The following is a 20,328-nucleotide window of genomic DNA, read 5'->3' as shown; positions in this document are numbered from 1 at the left end:
TATCACCTGATCCTGCAAGGTCTCTCTATCAAGTTATCTACGAAGGCAATCATTAAGGTCTCCAATATTTCAATCTAGGGTAGGAGGCTTACATTGCAATCAAAATAATGTTACAATATGTGGAACAAACCAAAACCACTCACCATTCTCTTATCATAAATAACCTTTTACTTGTTATTAACCAATTCCAAAATAAAGTATCAACTCCATTATAAATAAAAAGAGTAAGCAAAGGAGCCAAGGATGGTTCATTTTACATACTCTTTTTGTTTTTCTTGAGTCGCCAAATGTTGACAATCAAAACAGGTTACTAAAACTCAGTGTCGACAATAAGAAAATCCAATAAGAATAAATCTAAAGAAACAAATCTAGAATAGCTCACAAGAAAAATCAAGTAAGTTTTTTCTCCCTCTTTTCTTTTCCTTCTTAAGTGAACCATACACTCCCTTGCTTCTCGCCTCAAACCCTTCCCTAGCTTCCTAATTAAAAAAAAAAGGGTGGGCTAAGGTTTAAAAAAAAAAAAAAAAATCCTCCTTCCATTAGTACACCTAAAGTCCAGGAAAGTTGTCACCTTGTACTCTAGGGTGTTTTGAAACCAACAAAACCTATTCTTAGTTTGGAATACTTAAAATAAATTAACAATAACTAATAATCTTATGAAATTGACACCCCTAACTCCATCCATAATGAACTTATAGGTTAAAAAATTATCCCAAAAAAGCGCCTAGTTCCCTTACAAGGATGACAGGAGAGGTTAGTCCAAAAAGCTAAATTAAAAGAACACCTGGTCAAAATGGGTTTGGCAGTTCTCTAGCTTAGTTACCACATTAGGAGAATTATGTGTAGCCTCAACTATTTGATGCACCAAAATTACAAACCACCAGATCTGAATAGGGAGATTCCTCATGGACGCGCTTAATATACATGAGCAAGCACCAACGGGACTCGAAAGATTAAGTGATTAGATCTTACATCCAACCATGTTTACAAGCACCTATTATCAATTCAATTTTTTCAATGTAAGTCGAACTAGCAAGTGGAACTCACACATAATTAAATTTTAAAAAAATAATTGATATCTTAGGCTTTGCGTTATATTCTAAGTAGACACAAATTAAGATGGATCCCACGTATGTGAGTATAGCGCTCCATGACGCAAAATTTAGGACATTGAATAATATTGTACTCTTTTATATATGTTGGAAAGTCGAAGGGTAGGTTCACGTTTACCTAGTGGGACTTGGTAGATTATCGATTTTATTTGAGCTAAAATATGATTTGGAATAAGGTTGTCCCCAACCTTTGGGCAATTTTCTGATGAAAAACAAGTGAACTAGGGTGTCTAAATGGGGTTGTTAGGTTCAACCGTTCAACTATTATGCATCTCTCAAATTTCCTGAACACATTTCAGTCTTTAGAGCATAACTTTTTCTAAAACACTCCACAAAGGGCGTAAGCGAGTCAAGCTTACTTGCAAGCTACTCGGACTTGACTCGTCACATAACTCGACTCAATTTGATTCTACTCAAGTTCGAGTTGAGTTTGAACTACTTAAGTATTTTAACGAGTCGAGCTTGAGTTCAGTAATAGTACTCGAGCGAGTTTCAAGTTTAATCAAACTTTTTAATTTTATTATCTTTTATTATATATAATATAATATTTATTTTATATTATATGTATATATTTTATATATGTATTTAATATTAATTTATAATCAAGTCGAGGTTGAGTTTAATAAACTTATAACTAAGTTGTGTTCGAGTTTAACAATTATGAAATTGATCGACTTCAAGTCAAGTTCAAGTATTTTACTGTGATGACTCGACTCGATTCGAATACACCTCCACAAGAGAGTATCTTTATTGAGAATATTAGGGATTGGATATGCAAAAGAAATATAAATACACAAAAACAATAGCAATAATAATCACAACCCAACAATACGAGCCGTTAAGTGGGACCAAAATACATAAATTCTTTTTCAACACTTTACACAAATTTAGGACTATATCCTCTATAAATAAAGATTTATTAAATCTTTAATCATTATTCCATTTTTCAAACTCCATATTTAGAAGTTTAGAGTTTATATCTTAAATCTTGAATTTATGTGAATCATTAGATAAAATTAAGTACAAAATTGTGTTTAATTTTATTCAAATCCACACAAAACCATATTTAAAGTTTGAAATATGGATTCCCTTACAAACATAATCTAAGTTTTCACTTTCCTTCCTAACATTAATTATTTCACTCCTTATTTCGCCTACTCTTGAAGTAAGGTGAAACTTCTAAATATAATTTTCTATACATAAATATAGGATATAAAAAAAAAAAATATGCAAAATTTAAATCCCAAAGTTTTCATCAAAAGATTTTAAGATATTTCTCATTCTTTTAGATAAAGTTTTTTTAAGTATTGAGTATAACTGTTTTTAGGTAATCATAATGATATAATTATTATCATCAAAGCTTCACAGTAATCAATCTTAATCAAATGCAATTTCACTATTTTTAATAATAATTTCAAATACATTTTGAGTATAAAAAAATAATTTTCAGAAACAATACTAAATTTTATTTTTAAATAATTAATTGAATTATTTCTAAAATATCTCTACTTTTGTTTTAATTTAAAATAATACTATGCTTATTTACCAAACATCATACTTTTACTTAATACTTATGTAACTATAGAATATTATACAACAAGCACAATATGATGAATAAATAAAATGATGATATTTAAGAGGAAAATGTAGCATTTCATATCGGTTACAGCTTATCACCATTATTTTTGTTTTTTAACATATTTTTAATGTAAATGGACACAAAATTATAGATAATTAATTCTATATAACTTTTAAAAATTCCATCATATTTTATTTTGACTCCAAAAAAATAAAATAAAATAAATAAATAATATCAACCTAAGAGAGCTTTTATGAAAGTGCAAAAGACACTAACATCTCAGATGTTTGAGAGAAAAACAACACCTTCCTTGAGGTTTCAAAAAAATCCCATTGATCTCTCATGAGGTTTGAAGAATGACACAAATCTCGATCTGAGATTTGCCAAAAAAACATAAAACTCATATTTTGACTTTTCCTTTTGCAAAATATTTAAAAATTTATCTTTTTTTAATAAATTTTAAAGAATGTTCCTAAAATTTTTAAAGTCTTACAGTCTATTTGACATTGTTTTTATTTTCTACTTTTTGTTTCTATTTTTCTATAGTGAAAAAATGTAGGAACCCAAACCCAGAAAAGAAAAGAAAATATATAAAAGAAAAGAAAAGAAAAAGAAATGAAAGAGTTGGTTTGGCACAAGACCAAACCGTCGACGGTTTCAGGGAGTCTCAGGAAAACCATCAACGGTTTCAAACAACCGAGGCCTTTTAAGTAGCCAAACCATCGATGGTTTCGTAAAGCTCAGGAAAAACGTCGACCGTTTCAGGCGGGCTGAGCATCCTTAAGTACCGAGATAGAATAAAAAAAAATTATACCTTTCATTTCTCTCTCTCTCTCTCTCTCTCTCTCTCTCTCTCTCTCTCTCTCTCTCTCTCTCTCTCTCTCTCTCTCTCTCTCTCTCTCTCTCTCTCTCCCTCCCTCCCTCCCTCCCTCCTAAGGCTTCCCAGGATCCGCTCTCGCTCTCCAATTATCTCTCCCACCTCTCTCGGCTTGTTGGCTCACTTCCCGTGGCAAGTTTAAGAAAGCTAGGGTTCCGTTTTCTGAGCGTTTTAGGCATATTTTCAAAAACACGTAAGGGGATTAGATTAAGCCAGTTATTTTTGAAATGTGAACCGATTAAACTGTAGTATATGATATAGGAATTTTGTATATGATTTCTGGATTTAATCAAGCGTATGAAAAATGTTGTTTTGGTTATTATACGTGGATTTGGAAGAAACTAAAGTGAGTGAGGTGATCATCTCCGTTTTACTAGTAAAATATGTGGCTGAGCTGAACTAAATTTTATGGATGATCATACCCCTATTTTCAGCAAAATATATTTTTCCTGGATAGTTTATTATATTACGATTTAATATTCAAATAGTGTGGCATGAGTATGATTGTTTAAATGCATAATTAAACGGTGGATTATTTGATATGGTATTGCATAGAAAAATTGGGATTTTTATACTGAATGGTGGATTAATATACGGAATACTGGTTTTATATTGAGGTCTGGATATAATGAGCTTTGAGCTTGGAAATGTTGTGAATAATGCAGATGTTAGCTTTTGTGTATCCCCAAGAGGGGGGTGAATTGGGTATTTAAAATTTATTCCTAAGTTTAGCTAATCCAATAGTAATATTTCACAACCTAGGGTCTTTCTATATATACATAAACCTAAATGCACAATATACGGAAATTAAATCATGCACGACATTCATAAAATAACATACATGTGTAGAAAATAAATTACGAAAAAGTAAAGTGCACACACGAAATGTTATCGAGGGTCGGCCAATTGTGCCTACGTCCCCGCCTCTAGCTCACAAGCTCAAGGATTCCATTAATGCTCACTTAACGGGTGGAGTGACACTAGTTACAACCGGGTCAATTAGCGGGGCTAACCTCAACCTACACCTTACCAGGATTGTGAACCTAGCTTTCCTAACCGGGTCTAAGCCAATTCAGGACTATTCAATAGGGCTAGTCTCCCTCTTCATGCCCATGCCTGGAATACAACAAATGTATTTGAAATTTTTTGTACACAAAAATATGCTTCTTCAAACAAGCAGATATGTACTACAGTATGCACAGTATAATCAATGCACACCAAACAGGTAGGAATTATAAGCTTTGTGCAATGTGTTCAACTACACTCTTACAAATGTTAATATGCAATAATATCAAAGAGTGTGCAGATAATCTATCTTTGAAACTAACAATTAATGTTAATCAATCACAGCAAGTGTTTCAAAGAGTTGCAACAAGGATGTACAAAAATCTCTTAAATGATTTTCTTAAAATGTAGCTCAAGAGATGTTTGAAAAGAATGTTTGTGAAAAATATTTGCACAATCAACAACGCAAGCCAAGTGAACCTTGCAATGGTGGTGCAAAGACCCACTAGCTATAAGGTTTTCCCACACAAAGAATATTAGTTAATCTGGGGAAAAACCTTTGACTAAACTCTCAAACAAGATCAACAAACAATCAAAGTAATGAGAATAATAGCTTTGTAGGATCTCTAAAGATATACTCACTCAAAAAGATTTGTCAAGGGAATCATAAAAATATGAGTATATGGGATGTGTATGAAGAAGGGGATTTCAAAAAATTTAGAGAAAATTTTCTTAATCAAACTCTCTAATCTTGTGTTAATCTTGCAAATAAGGCCTTATATATAAACATGGGCTAAATTATGACCATTAAGGACTCATAGGGCATTATTAGAATTGTTTAAAAGTCAATTAGAAAAAATAACCACGTTTAAACAATTTTAACCTTCGTAAAAAATAAACAACTTGGGAGTTTTCGGGTGGCTGAACCTTGGTTCGTCGCCCAAATAGACTTAATTAAAAAAGCAACTTTTGAACGTTTGGGTGCCCAAATGTATGTTTGGTTTGCTAAACCGAGGCGATTTCCAAAAGGTCCGTGATTTGGTTGCCTCTCCCTAAGTTCGGTAGCCCAAACTTGTCAATTCGGTCGCCCGAGGGTAAAATGAACTGTAGGTTCGAGCACTCGAGGACGATGGAAAAGTACATAGTACTAGTTCGGTCTCCAGAGGCAATTTTAACTTGCCTGTTCGGTTACCCGAATTCCTTTATATTTTAACCTAAGGTCCTTTTCTTTGCTTTAAAATTCCCCTTGATAATATGAGAACTAAATTGGGGTTTTGTGCACTTAGTGTGGGAACCTAAGGTCCATCTAAGGTCATTCTAAGGACTACCAAAAAAATCCGACATCAGTCGACTGAAGTCTTTCTAAGATCTTGAGCTTATAGTCCTACATGCATGATATGCAAATTATTACAAACCTTTTCTTAATTAAAATTACAGACTCAAATAAATATGTCGGGGTCTTCCTTTTCTTCAAGTTGCCGCATGCCATCAATATAATCCAATTAGAATGATCCTACACACAAACTTGAAAGTCATCAAAAACAAAAAGTATTTGTCATTATCAAAACCAGGAATGACCTATAAAGTCAACAGCAGAAAATGTGAGTCCACGATAATATATTGATCATGTGGTTGTTGAAATGTTATCATTGAGACGTTGGGGAGGAATGCTCATGATATATGTGCTGAGAATTGTGAACACAAATTATGAGTCGAGAATTATGAATATGAAATATGTGTTGAAAACAATGAACAGATTGACTATTTTATTATGTAAATTGCAATGTTGTTCCAAGAACCTTGATGGACAATGGATGCTCGGTACCGTAGCTATAGGCGATATATATATATATATCAGTGCAACCACACTATGTTGAGAGTGTTGGTAGTGGATGTCGATTTGGCCTTGGACTGCCCTTAGAGTTCGGACCAGGCTACGGTAAGCAAATCAGACTACAGATGCAATATGTTTGACTTAGCCTAGTGGTAGGCCAACTAGGACTAAGTCCAGTCTTCAGACCGCACAAACCAATCATGTGGTATTATTACATGATGTGATTATGATAGTCCAATTACATAGTTGTAGATATAATGAGTCTACTGCTGAGCTGAGTTGTGAACTAGAAAGAAAATATACATATTTTTAAATATATTGGTGTGAGTACAGTTTACAATAATTTGCATTTTAATATAACAGGATGGATATATTAGCTACACCAAAACTCATGTTAGCCACACACTGGTAATAACCTAATCCGTCTTACTAAGAAGTGTCTCACCCCAATAAATATATCAATTTTTCAGGGCCTACAAGAAATCGAGTCTAGGAGCTCCATGGCGAGACCTAGACGTTCTAGCTGAGAGTGAATATTTGTAGAACACTATTTTTGCTTATATCTAAATGTTTTTGGACACTTTAGGTTGTAATATATATTTGGAAATATTGATATAAAGGTTGAGGGTTAGTAATATAGTATACATGATATTAGAGGAATATTTTACTTTCGTTGTTTGTTTAAATTTATTATGGGATGGTATTGCCCTAGACCCCGCTGGGTCCGTGGATGTGGTGTATGTATGGTATCATAGGTAGTGTATGATGATGTCATTTTTATAGTTATTATGGAAAGATTTTGGGGGCGTTAAAAGTTGTGGTATCAGATCTTAGGTTACTAGGTTCTGTAGACTTTAGCAAATAACAATACTAGAGTATAGGAATGGATTTTGATGAGGGTATGAAAAAGGGTAGATTAGGATTTTAGTGAGGCATTACTGGAGGTTGAGATTGGAATTTGGGGTTTTGTCTTACCACCTAAAGGCAAGAATTCTATGACGGTTTATGTGATTTTCCTGAAATGACGATTTTAGGAAAGCCATGGTAAAATATTGTCAGTTTTTGTTTCTATGTGGTAAGATTCAACCTTAAATTGGGAACATGGATGTTAAATTGATTTTTTTATGTAAGGAAAATTCTTAAGGTAGCCCGAGTATCTTAATACAAGGATATAGTATATTTTATAGTTTCTTAGTTAAATGATAACACTGATTGTATTATGATATAGAGTTCTAAAAATTTTTCCGTCCTATTTTTAGAATGGACTCTGGGGACAAAAATGTAAATGCTGGAGGTAGCAACCACGTGGGGGCTTCCAGTATGAGTGGCAGCAATTCAAATCAAGTACTGCGTAGTGTAGGCCAACAAGTTATGACGCAAATTGCACGGAATTCTAGAGGACAGGATTGCCTGCTAGCTGACCAAGGCTGCACCATAGAGCAGTTCACTCGGATGAATCCCCTAGCTTTTTCAGGAAGTGTCGACCTAATTATTGTAGAGAATTGAGTACAAGAGATCAAGAAGATTCTAGCAATACTGCGCTGCACTGATAAGAAAAAAGTTCTTTATGCCACATACAAGTTGATGGGTGGGGCCGAGCGATGGTGGTTAGTGGTGAAACTATTGGAGGAGCAGAGGTCGGTACCCATAGCACTAACTTGGGGTCGTTTTAAGGAGATCTTCTTTGATCGGTACTTCCCCACCACCATTAGGGATGCTAAGGTGGAGGAGATCCTGAGCCTGACCCAAGGTCACATGATAGTACAGCAGTATGCCTCCAACTTCGTGGAACTATCTCACTTTGCCCCATACATGATTCCAGATTAATCTAGGAAGGTGCAGGGATTTCAGAGGGGCTTGAAATAGGAGATATATGAGCAGGTGGCAGTTTTGTAGGTGCGGGATTTCTCAGATTTGGTGGATAAAGCCACCGTAGTAGAGATGAGTTGGCAGAGGGGCACAAGGGTATAGAGTCATAGAAAGAGGCCCTTTCCTCCTAGTTTTCATGTAGGTTTGAGTCAAGGTACATGGAGGAGACCTGGTAACAATGTGGGCCAACGACAGAATGTGGGACACCAAGCCCCATAAGGAAATCCATCACCCCTTCTTTGTCCTAGGTGTCATAGGGGGCATTGGGGGGAGTGCCGAGTTAGAGCGGTGGTCTTCTATCGATGTGGTAGACCTAGCTACATGGAACGGGACTGTCGTGCTCTGCCTAATGATGTGCCCACACCTAATCAATTTCGAGGACACAATCGGGCACCTCGAGGGGGCTACCAAAGGAACACTGCCCAAGCACGGGTGTATTCACTTACGTTGGGGGATGCGGAGGATGCTGACAATGTGGTGACAGGTACTATTTTAATTTTTTCACATAAAGCTATTTTGTTATTTGATTCAGGGGCGACACAATTCATTTGTAGTTCGGGAGTTCGTTAAATTATATGGGATAGAAGCTCGGCCATTGGATGTCGATTTATTAGTGGCTACATCAACAGGAACCATAGTGGTATGTAGAAGGGTACTTAAGAATTTTTTGATCAGTATTCAACGAAGGACGTTGCCTGCTAATCTGGTGGTCCTTGACATTCACGAATTTGAGATGATTCTAGGAATGGACTGACTAGCTTTCGGTTATGCCAGTATTGACTGCTATAAGAAGAAGGTGGTGTTTAGACCTCTTAGGGATCAGGAGTACAGATTCGTGGGGTCGTGCGAGCGTGCCTCGCCATCGATTCTGTCAACCATGCAAGCTAGAAGGTTACTTTTGGAAGGATGTCAGGGTTACCTGACTTGTGTGAAAGATGCACCAATGAAAGAACTAAAGTTGGAGGATATCCCGATAGTGAGGGATTTTCCTGACGTGTTTTTGGAGGATTTGCTGGGGCTAACTCCTGAGCCTGAGGGGGAATTTGCTATCGACCTATCTCTGGGAATGACGGTGATCTTTAAAGCTCCGTACAGAATGGTTCCGATAGATTTGAACGAATTAAATGAGCAGTTACAGGAGTTGTTGGACAAGGGGTTCATCCAACCCAGTGCATTTCTGTGGGGAGCACCTGTGTTATTTGTGAAAAAGAAAGATGGGTCAATAAGGATGTGCATCGACTACTGAGAGATAAATAATGTTGCGATAAAGAACAAGTACGTATTGCCACATATTGATGATCTGTTTAACCAGCTTTAGGGGGCATAGGTTTTCTTGAAAATCGATCTCTGATCTAGGTATCATCATGTGAAAGTTAAATTAGAGGATGTACCAAAAACGACTTTCTGAATTCGGTATGACCATTATGAATTCTTGGTTATGCCATTCGGACTAATGAATGCGCCTACTGCATTCATGGACCTGATGAATAGGGTCTTCCATCAGTACCTAAATCAGTTCGTGGTGGTGTTTATTGGCGATATTGGTTTATTCAAAGAGTCTCGAGGAGCACAAGGATCATTTGAGGATAGTACTTCAGGTGTTGGGCGAAAGGAGACTGTATGCGAAATTCAACAAATGCAAATTTTGGTTGGAACAAGTAGCATTTCTAGGATATGTGATATCTTGAGGTGGTATTTATATGGACCTGAGCAAGATAGAGGTAGTAGTGGATTGGGAAAACTTGAAGAATGCCCACGAGGTCAGGAGTTTCTTGGGTTTGGCAAGATATTACCGCCGATTCGTAGAGGGTTTTTCTAAGTTATCAAGCCCACTGACAAAGTTGACCAAGAAGAATGTAAGATATGAATGGACAAATGAATTTAAACAGAGCTTCCAAGAGTTAAAGCAGTGACTTATCACTACGCTGGTGCTAACAATTCCTTTAGGAGAAGGGGGTTTTGTAATCTACAGTGATGCGTCTCGAAAAGGGCTAGGGTGCGTACTGATGCAATGGGGAAAGGTTATTGCATATGCTTCTTGGCAGCTCAAGGAGTACAAGAAGAATTATCCTATGCACGACTTGGAGTTAGCAACAATGGTTTTTGTATTGAAAATATGGAGGCACTATCTGTATGGCGAAATGTGTGAAATTTTCATAGACCATAAGAGCCTTAAGTACATTTTTACACAGAAGGAGCTAAATATGAGATATAGGAGATGGCTAGAACTCATAAAAGGCTATGACTACACCATCAATTATCACCTAAGAAAAGCTAACGTGGTAGCTGATGCTTTGAGTTGGAAGTCAGTGAATGTGTCAGCTTCAGTAGTGGTAGCTCAACAGCAAATAAGGATGGATCTGGAAAGGTTTGGTGTGGAATTAGTAGAGGGAGATCATCAAACGTTCATTGCTAGTCTGGTAATCCAACCAACTTTGCAATAAAGGATTAAGGCTTCTCATATGAAAGATGTAGAGTTGGTGAAAATTGTGGGGAAAGTACGGAGTGGGCTACAGGAAAATTTTAATTTTTCGGATGAAGGAGTTCTAAGATTTCATGCCAGACTATGTGTACCTAATGACGCAAAGATTAAAAGGACAATTCTGGAGGAGGCTCATCACTTTCTTTATACCGTACATCCAGGGAGTACAAAGATGTATAGGGATCTGCGAGAATCCTTCTTGTGGAACAACATGAAGAGGGAGATTGCCCGATTCGTGGAACAGTGTCTGATATGCCAGCAAGTGAAAACAGAGCATCAAAGACCAATGGGACCACTACAGCCACTTCATATTCTTAAGTGGAAGTGGGAGCACATCTCTATGGATTTCGTAATGGGGTTACCGTCAGCATTGCATAGAAAAAATGCCATTTCGGTAATTGTGGATCGTTTAACAAAGACTCACATTTCGTTTTGATGAAAGTCAGCTATTCCATGAATAGACTGACAGAACTTTATGTGCAGGAGATAGTTCAACTTCACGACATGCTTGTGTCCATTGTTTCATATCGAGATCCACGACTCACCTGGATCTCAACTTACTGTAGCATAACATTTCACCTGCAGATTAATGGGCAATTAGAGAGAAAAATTAAGGTATTAGAGGATATGCTGTGGGCATATTTGCTGGATTTCGGAGGTAATTTTACTCAGTTTTTGCCACTGGTGGAGTTCGCCTATAATGACAACTATCAGGCTAATATCGAGATGGCACCATATGAAGCGTTGTATGGTTGAAAGTTCCAATTTCCGCTGTATTGGGATAAGGTTGGTGAACGGCAGGTTTTGGGGCCAAAAATCATGCAACAAACTTCTGAAAAGATCGAACTCATCAGGGATAAAATTAAGACAGCTCAAATTTGACAGAAGAGTTACGCTGATACTCACCGACGGGAGCTAGAGTTTGGGATAAAGGATAAGATATTTTTGAGGATTGCTTTGATGTTGGGAGTTATAAGGTTTGGAAAGAAGGGTAAGCTAAGCCCTAGGTACATCAGACCATTCGAAATATTGGAGAAGGTTGGTCTGGTTGCCTACAGGATAGCATTATTCCCAACTTTGTCTAGGATTCATGATGTCTTTCACGTGTCTTGTTGAGGAAATACGTCCTAGATCCTTCAACGTAATAAGCTATGAATTCTTGGAAATAAGAGATACCTTATCCTATGATGAAGTGCTAGTTGAATATTAGATCGGAAGGAACAAGAACTTTGTACTAAAAAGGACGCATTAGAGAAAGTGTCGTTGACTCTATAAGTCCAATCTCGTTTTGATAATGACAAATCACTTGGTATTTGTCCTGTGCAATTGAGTTAGTGAATAGGATCATGATTTAGAATGCACGAATGGTAAGCATGATATGGAAGCCATGAGGAACCTAAAGTACATATCATTTGACTCAATCCATAGAACTAGAAGAGTATAAGGATGAAGAAGCAAGCTTCAAGTTCAAGATCTTCAACGAGAATGGGCATTTAGAATTGAATGTATTTACATATGTCATATGATATAATTTGAAGATCAAATATACCTTAGACTGACCTTAGGACTCATGCATTTCATGAAAGTTTCATTTACATTAGTTCTAGGTTAAATGAATTTTAAAGGCAAATTTTAGAGGCCTCGTTGAAGAATGCATGAAGACCACTCGACAATGAACAGTTTTTTTCTCGTAGACTAAAAAATACTGAGAGCTAAAAAATCTAAGATAGTGCTCTCATCGACGAACTCACGTTCACATCGACGAACCAGTGTTGTACACTCTTCGACGAACCAGTTTTGTACACTCTTCGACGAACGTACCCATTTGTCGACGAAGGTCGTGGTGTAGAATGGCGTCTCAGTGAGGATATGCATGGAAATTACTTAATCTAATTGATTCAACGGCCAAAACTTAATCTAGGGCCGAGAACACTTATAAAAATAATCTCTAAACCCTAGGGCAGCACTTTTTGCATACTATTCAGAGCGAACTTTTTGCCTACATTTTGAGAGCCTTGAACATATTGCTGAATTGTGCCTGCACTCCAAAGGATTTACATCCAGTTTTGGGCATTTGTTACTTTGATCTAAAGGCATTCACACACATATTTTTCAATTGTCGTTGGTATTGAGGTTTGAGTATTTTGAGCATTCAAATCATATTTTCTTGTTTCCCATATTCATTATATTTAATATTTTTTCTTGGGAGCAAAAATCATTGTTGTGCATTTTATATTCATTGATTGAATAAAATACTTGAGAAAAGTTTTTCTAAAACTAAAATCTTTGAGATATTCAAATCTATATTTTTCATTCAAAGATTTGGTATTTGGTTATTGCAAAAACTATCGGATTGCAAATTCTAAGAGCTTCTAAATACATATTCTTGAGAAATATCTTTTGGAAAATATTGTTTAAATCTTTGCAATATTCAAGTCATAAATTTATTCAAAGATTTGATTTTACAAAACATATTTGATAACAAGAACATAGATCTGTGTGTTATTCAAGATTATTTTTACAATGGATCGTATTTTATATTCTTGCGTAAAGTGATCTGACATCAAACCCTAAGATCTCCAAAGCACTCATTTTTAAGAAATTATTTTTTCGAGATATTGATTAAAAAGTAAAATTGGGAAGCATCTCATTACTCATATAACGATCTTATAGTTATGTACATATTGAGCTTCATGTTTCATCATATGATTATGTATTAGGAATTCTATTGTACTCGGTAACCTGGTTAAAAGCATTTTGAGTTTTTCTGAAACTGTAATCTTTATATTGTATTCACAGTTCGGGTTGTGAACTGGGGTTGAGGAGGAAGCTACACCTCTTGTAAGCAGCAGACAGTAAGGGAAGCTCCGTCCCAATTAAAGGAGCGGTGTTTTAATGGAATCCTTAAGTGAGTTACTCAATGCGAGGACGTAGGCTGGGGTTGGCCGAACCTCGTAAAAATCGAGTTTGTATCTCTCTTATCCTTACCTTTATTTAATTTTCACGTAATCTTATTTGTATGAATATTGTGAATATTTTAAATATATTGTAGGTCTACAAAGTAATTGGGTAAAATTGGTTGATTGAAAAAATCACTCATTAGATTGATTAATTGAAAAACGTTGAGCTAGTTCTAAGTAGCTTGCAAGATTGTAATTGAGAGTTTTTCAAAATAAGTACTTGAAGGACTTAATTTTTAAAATCACTCCCCCCTCTTGGGATAACACCAAAATTCCTAGGTACTTTGGCGTAACCACGTAGTGGAGGAAGTTTCATAGGAACTAGAGAAGGAAATACATCAGAGGTACCCGCAGCTATTCAACGAGACGCAATGCTAGGCAGGTAAGTGAGACGGCTCAGGTAAGTGAAGCCGTTTAGGTAAAAGTTTGATTGTGAATATATTTGTTTTGTGTATGTTATCTAGTTAGGTTTGAGTGATTGTAAATCTATAGGTTTCGATTTTTATGTTTTGAGCGGTTTTGGGAGAATTTTGTTTAACTATTTGTAATCTCCTAAAAATGTATTATGTAACCGCAGTATTCCTCCGCCATAAGTGAGGGTTATTAATAAATTTGGGATGTGGCCGCTATATGGGTGGCTGCCGACTCTTCCTAGAGGCAGATGAGCGATTCGGTAATTCGATGAGTGATTATAAGTGTCAGATGGGAATTTTGAGGAAGAAATTCTTAAAATGAAGGGAGGATGTAGGAACCCCAACCCAGAAAAGAAAAGAAAAGAAAATAAATAAAAGAAAAGAAAATAGAAAGAAATGAAGGAATTGGTTTGGCACATGACCAAACTGTCGATGGTTTCAGGGAGTCTCAGGAAAACCGTTGACAGTTTCAAACAATCAAAACCTTTAAAGTAGCCAAATCGTCGACGGTTTCTTAAAGCTCAGGAAAATAGTCGATGGTTTCAGGCGGGCTGAGCATCCTTAAGTACCGAGATAACATAAAAAAATTTATAAATTCCATTTCTCTCTCTCTCTATTAGGTTTCTCTCTCTCTCTCTCTCTCCTAAGGCTGCCCGGGATCCGCTCTCGCTCTCTAATTATCTCTCCCTCCTCTCTTGGCTTGCTGGCTCACTTCCCTCGGCAAGTTTAAGAAAGATGGGGTTCCGTCCTCCAAGCATTTTAGACATATTTTTAGGAACAGGTAAGGTGATTAGATTATGCCAATTATTTTTGAAATGTGAACTGATTAAACTATAGTATATGATATAGGAATGTTGCATGTGATTTCTGGATTTAATCAAGCATATGAAAAATGTTGTTTTGGTATTATACCTGGATTTGGGAAAAACTAAAGTGAGTGGGGTGATCATCTTTGTTTTACTAGTAAAATATGTATTTGAGTTGAACTAAATTTTATGGATGATCATACCCTTATTTTTAGGAAAATATATTTTCCCCAGAAAGTTTATTATATTACGATTTAATATTTAAATAGTGTGGCAAGAGTCTTATTGTTTAAATGCATAATTAAACGGTGGATTATTTGATGTGGTATTGCATAGCAAAATTGGGATTTTTATACTAAATAGTGGATTAATATACAGAATACTGGTTTTATACTGAGGTCTACATATAATGAGCTTTGAGCTTGGAAATGTTGTGACTAATGCAGAAACTGTGAGCCCACGGTGATATATTGATCACGTGGTTGTTGAAATGTCATCGTTGAGATGTTGGGGAGGAATGCTCATGATATATGTGTTGAGAATTGTGAACATGAAATATGAGTCGAGAATTATAAATATGAAATATGTGTTGAAATATATGAATAGATTGTCTATTTTATTATGTAAATTGTAATGTATGTTCTAAGAACCTTGATGGATAGTGGATGCTCGGTACCGTAACTACAGACGATACACACACACACACACACACACACACACACACACACACATATATGTTAGTACAATCACACCATGTTGAGAGTGTTGGTAGTTGACATCGATTTGGCCTGCGAAGAGTTGTGGACCGCCTCTGGAGTTCAGACCAGGCTGCGGTAGGCAAATCAAACTACATACGCGATATGTTTGACTTAACCTAGTGGTAAGTTAGACAAGGTTAAATCCCGTATTCGGACCGCACAACCCGATCATGTGGGATTATTACATGATATGATTATGATAGTCCAATAAGGGAGGTTCTTATTTACATAATTGTAGATTTATATAATGGGGCTATTGCTGAGCTAAGTTGTGAACTAGAAAGAAAATATACGTATTTTTAAATATACTGGTGTGAGTACTGTGTACAATACTTTGCATTTTAAATGGATGAATATATTTTCTACACCAAAACTCATATTAGCCACACATTGGTAATAACCTAATTCATCTTACGGGCTTATAGAAAATCGAGTTTAGGACCTTTAGGGCGGGACCTAAACGTACTAGCTGAGAGTGAGTGTTTGTAGAACACTATTTTTGCTTATATCTAAAGGTTTTTGGACACTTTGAGTTGTTATATATTTTGAGAAATATTGAGAAAAAGGTTGAGGGTTAGTACTCTGGTATGTATGATATTAGACGAATATTTTGATTCTGTTGTTTGTTTAAATTAATTATGAGATGGTATTGTCTTGGACCTCGTTGGGTCTGTGGATGTGGTGTATGTATGATATTAGAGGTAGTGTATGATGATGTCATTTTTATAATTATTATGAAAGGTTTTGAGGGCGTTACAAAAAGCATATTATAAAAATGTGTTTATTTTTATTGTCAATTTTTTGTTTCTGATATCGACTTTCACGTGTTTGTCAAAAAATTTAAAAACAAATTTTATGATTTTTAATTATTTTGACAACGTGTTGTCAAAAATTTTAATATCCGAAAATTATTTTTTTGAATCAAATTATACACTTAAATTAAAATTAAAAATAATTTTTCATATAAATTTAAATATAATTTAAAGAAAAGTATGCGTAAATTTCAAAAAAATAATAATAAAAACAATTACAAAACACCTTTACTCTTATCAATTGTAATGTCTAATTAAATTTTTATTATAAAGTAAAATTTAAAATTAAAAAATTAAGTAAAATAATTATAATAAATTATATTTTTATTATAATAATTTTTTAATATGCATTATTTGTAATTTTATTATTTTAGTTATATTTTTGTAAATATTTTAAATTAAAGATGAAAATGTGTATTTTTTAATTAAAATTTTAATTTATATTAATTTTGTAAACATTAACCAAATATGTTATTAATTTTTAATTTTTAATTTTTTTTTTGAAATACGCACCAGACATCCATGCGTTCATTTTACGGTCCACGTGACTAATCCTGCGTCCCTTAAAGTTGACCCCACAACTTCAAAGGAAGGATAAATTTAGGAGTCCAAGAACGAAAACGAGTTCGGAAGGATTTGAACACCTGAACTCGTGAAAGGCTAATTTTTAATTTTTATTCCTCTAATTATTGAGAGCGATGGCCGCATGTGGACGTTAGTCTTTTATATATAAAAAATGAGAGACTGGACCCATCTAAAGACAATATTGTCAGAGCTGGATAGTACGTCGCACCCCCCACCATAAAAAAAGCAGTCAAATTTTCATCACAACATATAGAGGCAGTAAAAGTAAAACAAAGAAAATTCGTACATACAGCGTCCGGCAAAAGAGCTAAAACACCCCAAGAAAAAAGTTCTGAAAAAAGAAAAAGAAAAAAGAAAATAAGAAACAAACACAGCAGGCTCGTAGATACTGCACAGTGATAGAATCAGAACCGTCTATCTCTAAGGATGGGCATCGTCGAGGCGATTGATCAGGTACAGCGCGTTGCTGGTAACCCTAGCGACGTTGTTGATCCGACGCTTCACATCCGCCTTCACCTTCCCATCAACGCCATCAAAGCCGTCCAGACAGGTATCCTCGTTTGTCAGCGCCGCGCTCACCCACGTCTCCGCATTGCTCATGTGCCACCGGAACTGCCCGCTGCCAGCGCCGCCGTTGGCCACCTGCTTCAGCTCCCCCAGCGTTCGCCTCAGCTCGTCCACCGTGTCCGACATCTGCTCCGAGCAGTCCCTCACGGCCGCCCGCACCCTCTTGCTCCCGCTCCGCAGCCCCGCCGCCGCCATGGAAAGGTAGCCGGAGAGCTTCCGAGCGCGGCCGAGACTGACGTTCACGGCAGCTCCGGCCAACTCGCCGGGCGTCTCGGCGGTGCCGGCGTAAGCCGACAGCGTCTTGACGCAGACGGTGGGATAGCTGGCGTGCGCGCAGGACGACTGAACCAGATCTTTTTCGGCGGCTACTTCAGATTTCGAGCAGAGAGAGAAGAAAAGGAGAAGACAAAGAGAGATACGGAGGAGAAACGTAGCAGATTCCATTTTGTGCAGAGACAGTGGAGCGGCGAGTAGGCGTGGTTAGTTGGTTTAGTGTGCGTTGGATGTGTGAGCATGTGATAAAATGGTGTCGAATTTGGGACTTATTTACGAAAGAGCCCTGGAGGTCACGAGAGCGGCGCTTCTTCCTAAAGTGAGAACTGGTCGTTTACTGCCATTTGTCTTGACAAGAAGGGGCAATTTTGGGAAATGGTTCCGCCAATGGGTCCGGCTGAAGAAAGGCAGTAGTAAATGCGGCGCGGAATTACCCTCAATTGCAGGTCGGCAACTGAACTGAATGCGCCATAATTCCGGTTCATTTGGCTGGTGCGAGTATATTGTGTGTGACGGCCATTATTATGGGGATAGCCACTCCAGTTTTTATTTTAATTTACAAAAAAGGTTAATTATTATAATGTTTTTTAAAGGAGAAAAATTATTATGATCATAATAGTTTACATGTTATCGCAGACATTAATTGATGTAATAATTCATTAGCAAATTTGATTATTGTTTTTAGATCATAACATTGTGAGGAAAAAGTTTGCATAATGGTTTCCTTCATGGCAATGGTGGTTTATTTCTATCTTTTAATTCAACCAAAATATTGAAAGTGAAAGACATTCTCAGGATGTTTCAATATGGATGGGCTTAGCAAGTCAATTTCAAATTCTACCTGTCAAAGGCCATCTCTCCTGGTAAGTTGTAGAACATATTTAATATTTTTTTTTTTTTTTTTTTTTTTGCACCTTCATTATGTTGGAGGCTACTCTCTACATAATCTAAGAAGCTCAAAGTTCAACCTAAATATATCTCCCTATGTTGGAAAAAAAAATATGACATTACTTTTATAATTACTTAAAAATTTTAAAATTAAATTTGGAAACTTTTCTTTTCCCACAATTAGATAGAGTATTTAATTTTTCACATAAAAAGATGATCATAAACACCTTATAAACTACATTAATTATTATATATTTTCTCTTTAAAAAAATATATCTATAATTTGTGCACAAATTCCATCAAAATTATTTTACAAGGAGAAATCTTGTCTATTTTCTTGGTAACCAATCAATAGTTCAATTGAATATGATCATGAACAAGGAGAAATTATTAGGTTAGATAGTCTAATTATGTCATATTATAGACAATCAATTATATTTTTAAATTTTAAATAATTATAAGAAAATTTAGATTAAACTATTCATTTTTTATTCAAAATCTTTAAAATCAGAAAATATGATTGATTATTTCAAATCTAACGTGATTAGATTATTTAACTTAATAATTTCTTAATGAAGGAATTGATACCACCACTTACTTGCTGCATTAGTAATGAGGACTATGTTAATATTTTTTAATAATAAAAAAATCGACAACTATTCAATTTAGTTGCAAAAAATAATTTTTATCATTTTTTTTTTATTTTTTTGGAAATGATTAAATGCCTGGTTAATTTTTATAGTTTCCAGATTTTTATTTTAAAAAGCAGAAATTAAAATATTTGTTAAGTTCTAAAAAAAAGAGAATAGTTTTCATTGTTCATTTATAAATTTTTAGATAGTATAAAATAAAATCATATCTTGCTTTTCAATTTTTTTAAAAACTATATAACAAACCAAAAATTTAGAAAAAAAAAAAACCAAGAAACTTAATTTCTTTTTTAAACTTTCCCATAAAATGTAGAAAATTATAAAAGTTGGTATTATTGTAATTATATGAAAAATTAAAATAATAATTATTCTTTTTCAAGTGAATAGCGTCAATTTTTTTTATTGTTTTCTTATTTTTTATATAAATATTTTAATTGTAGATAATTCTTTTTAATTCTTCAAAAACTAAAATTTCGAAAAATACTTTTTGCAACCATACAATTCTTTAAGAACTCCAAAGAGTTACCGAAATTAGCCCCATGCTCGAAACAAGAATTTGAATTTTGTTTTTAAATTTATAAAAAGTATAATATAAAATGATATTAAAATTTTTTCAAATGCAATCAAATTTAATAGATTCCACACAGTATCTAATGAATCAATAAGATGGTCTTGATGGGTTCAAAGGACGACTGGATGGCCAACAGCCGCAAATAATTATGTGGTGCATTGGATATAAAGGACGACTGGATGGAGATCGACAGGCTAATACCCAGTGCCTTTTAATAATAGCAATCAACCATGCAAATCCCTGTTCCTGTTCTTTTCTGTGCTCTGTGTTTCTCCTCAGTCCTCACA

At 35.3% G+C, this 20,328-nt stretch overlaps 1 protein-coding gene across 1 annotated transcript; it reads right to left on the bottom strand.

Annotated features, from left to right (window-relative positions):
- Positions 1-17,311: 17,311 nt before the first annotated feature.
- Positions 17,312-18,616, bottom strand: LOC131157933 (pectinesterase inhibitor 3). Its single transcript, XM_058112400.1, has one exon. The coding sequence runs from the start codon at positions 18,101-18,103 to the stop codon at positions 17,513-17,515; it is 591 nt and encodes a 196-aa protein (XP_057968383.1). The 5' UTR covers positions 18,104-18,616; the 3' UTR covers positions 17,312-17,512.
- Between the last annotated feature and the right edge of the window lie 1,712 nt (positions 18,617-20,328).

This window comes from Malania oleifera, chromosome 6 (assembly GCF_029873635.1).
Source record: "Malania oleifera isolate guangnan ecotype guangnan chromosome 6, ASM2987363v1, whole genome shotgun sequence".
NCBI lineage: Eukaryota > Viridiplantae > Streptophyta > Magnoliopsida > Santalales > Ximeniaceae > Malania > Malania oleifera.
This window is presented reverse-complemented; position numbering and strand designations above follow the sequence as displayed.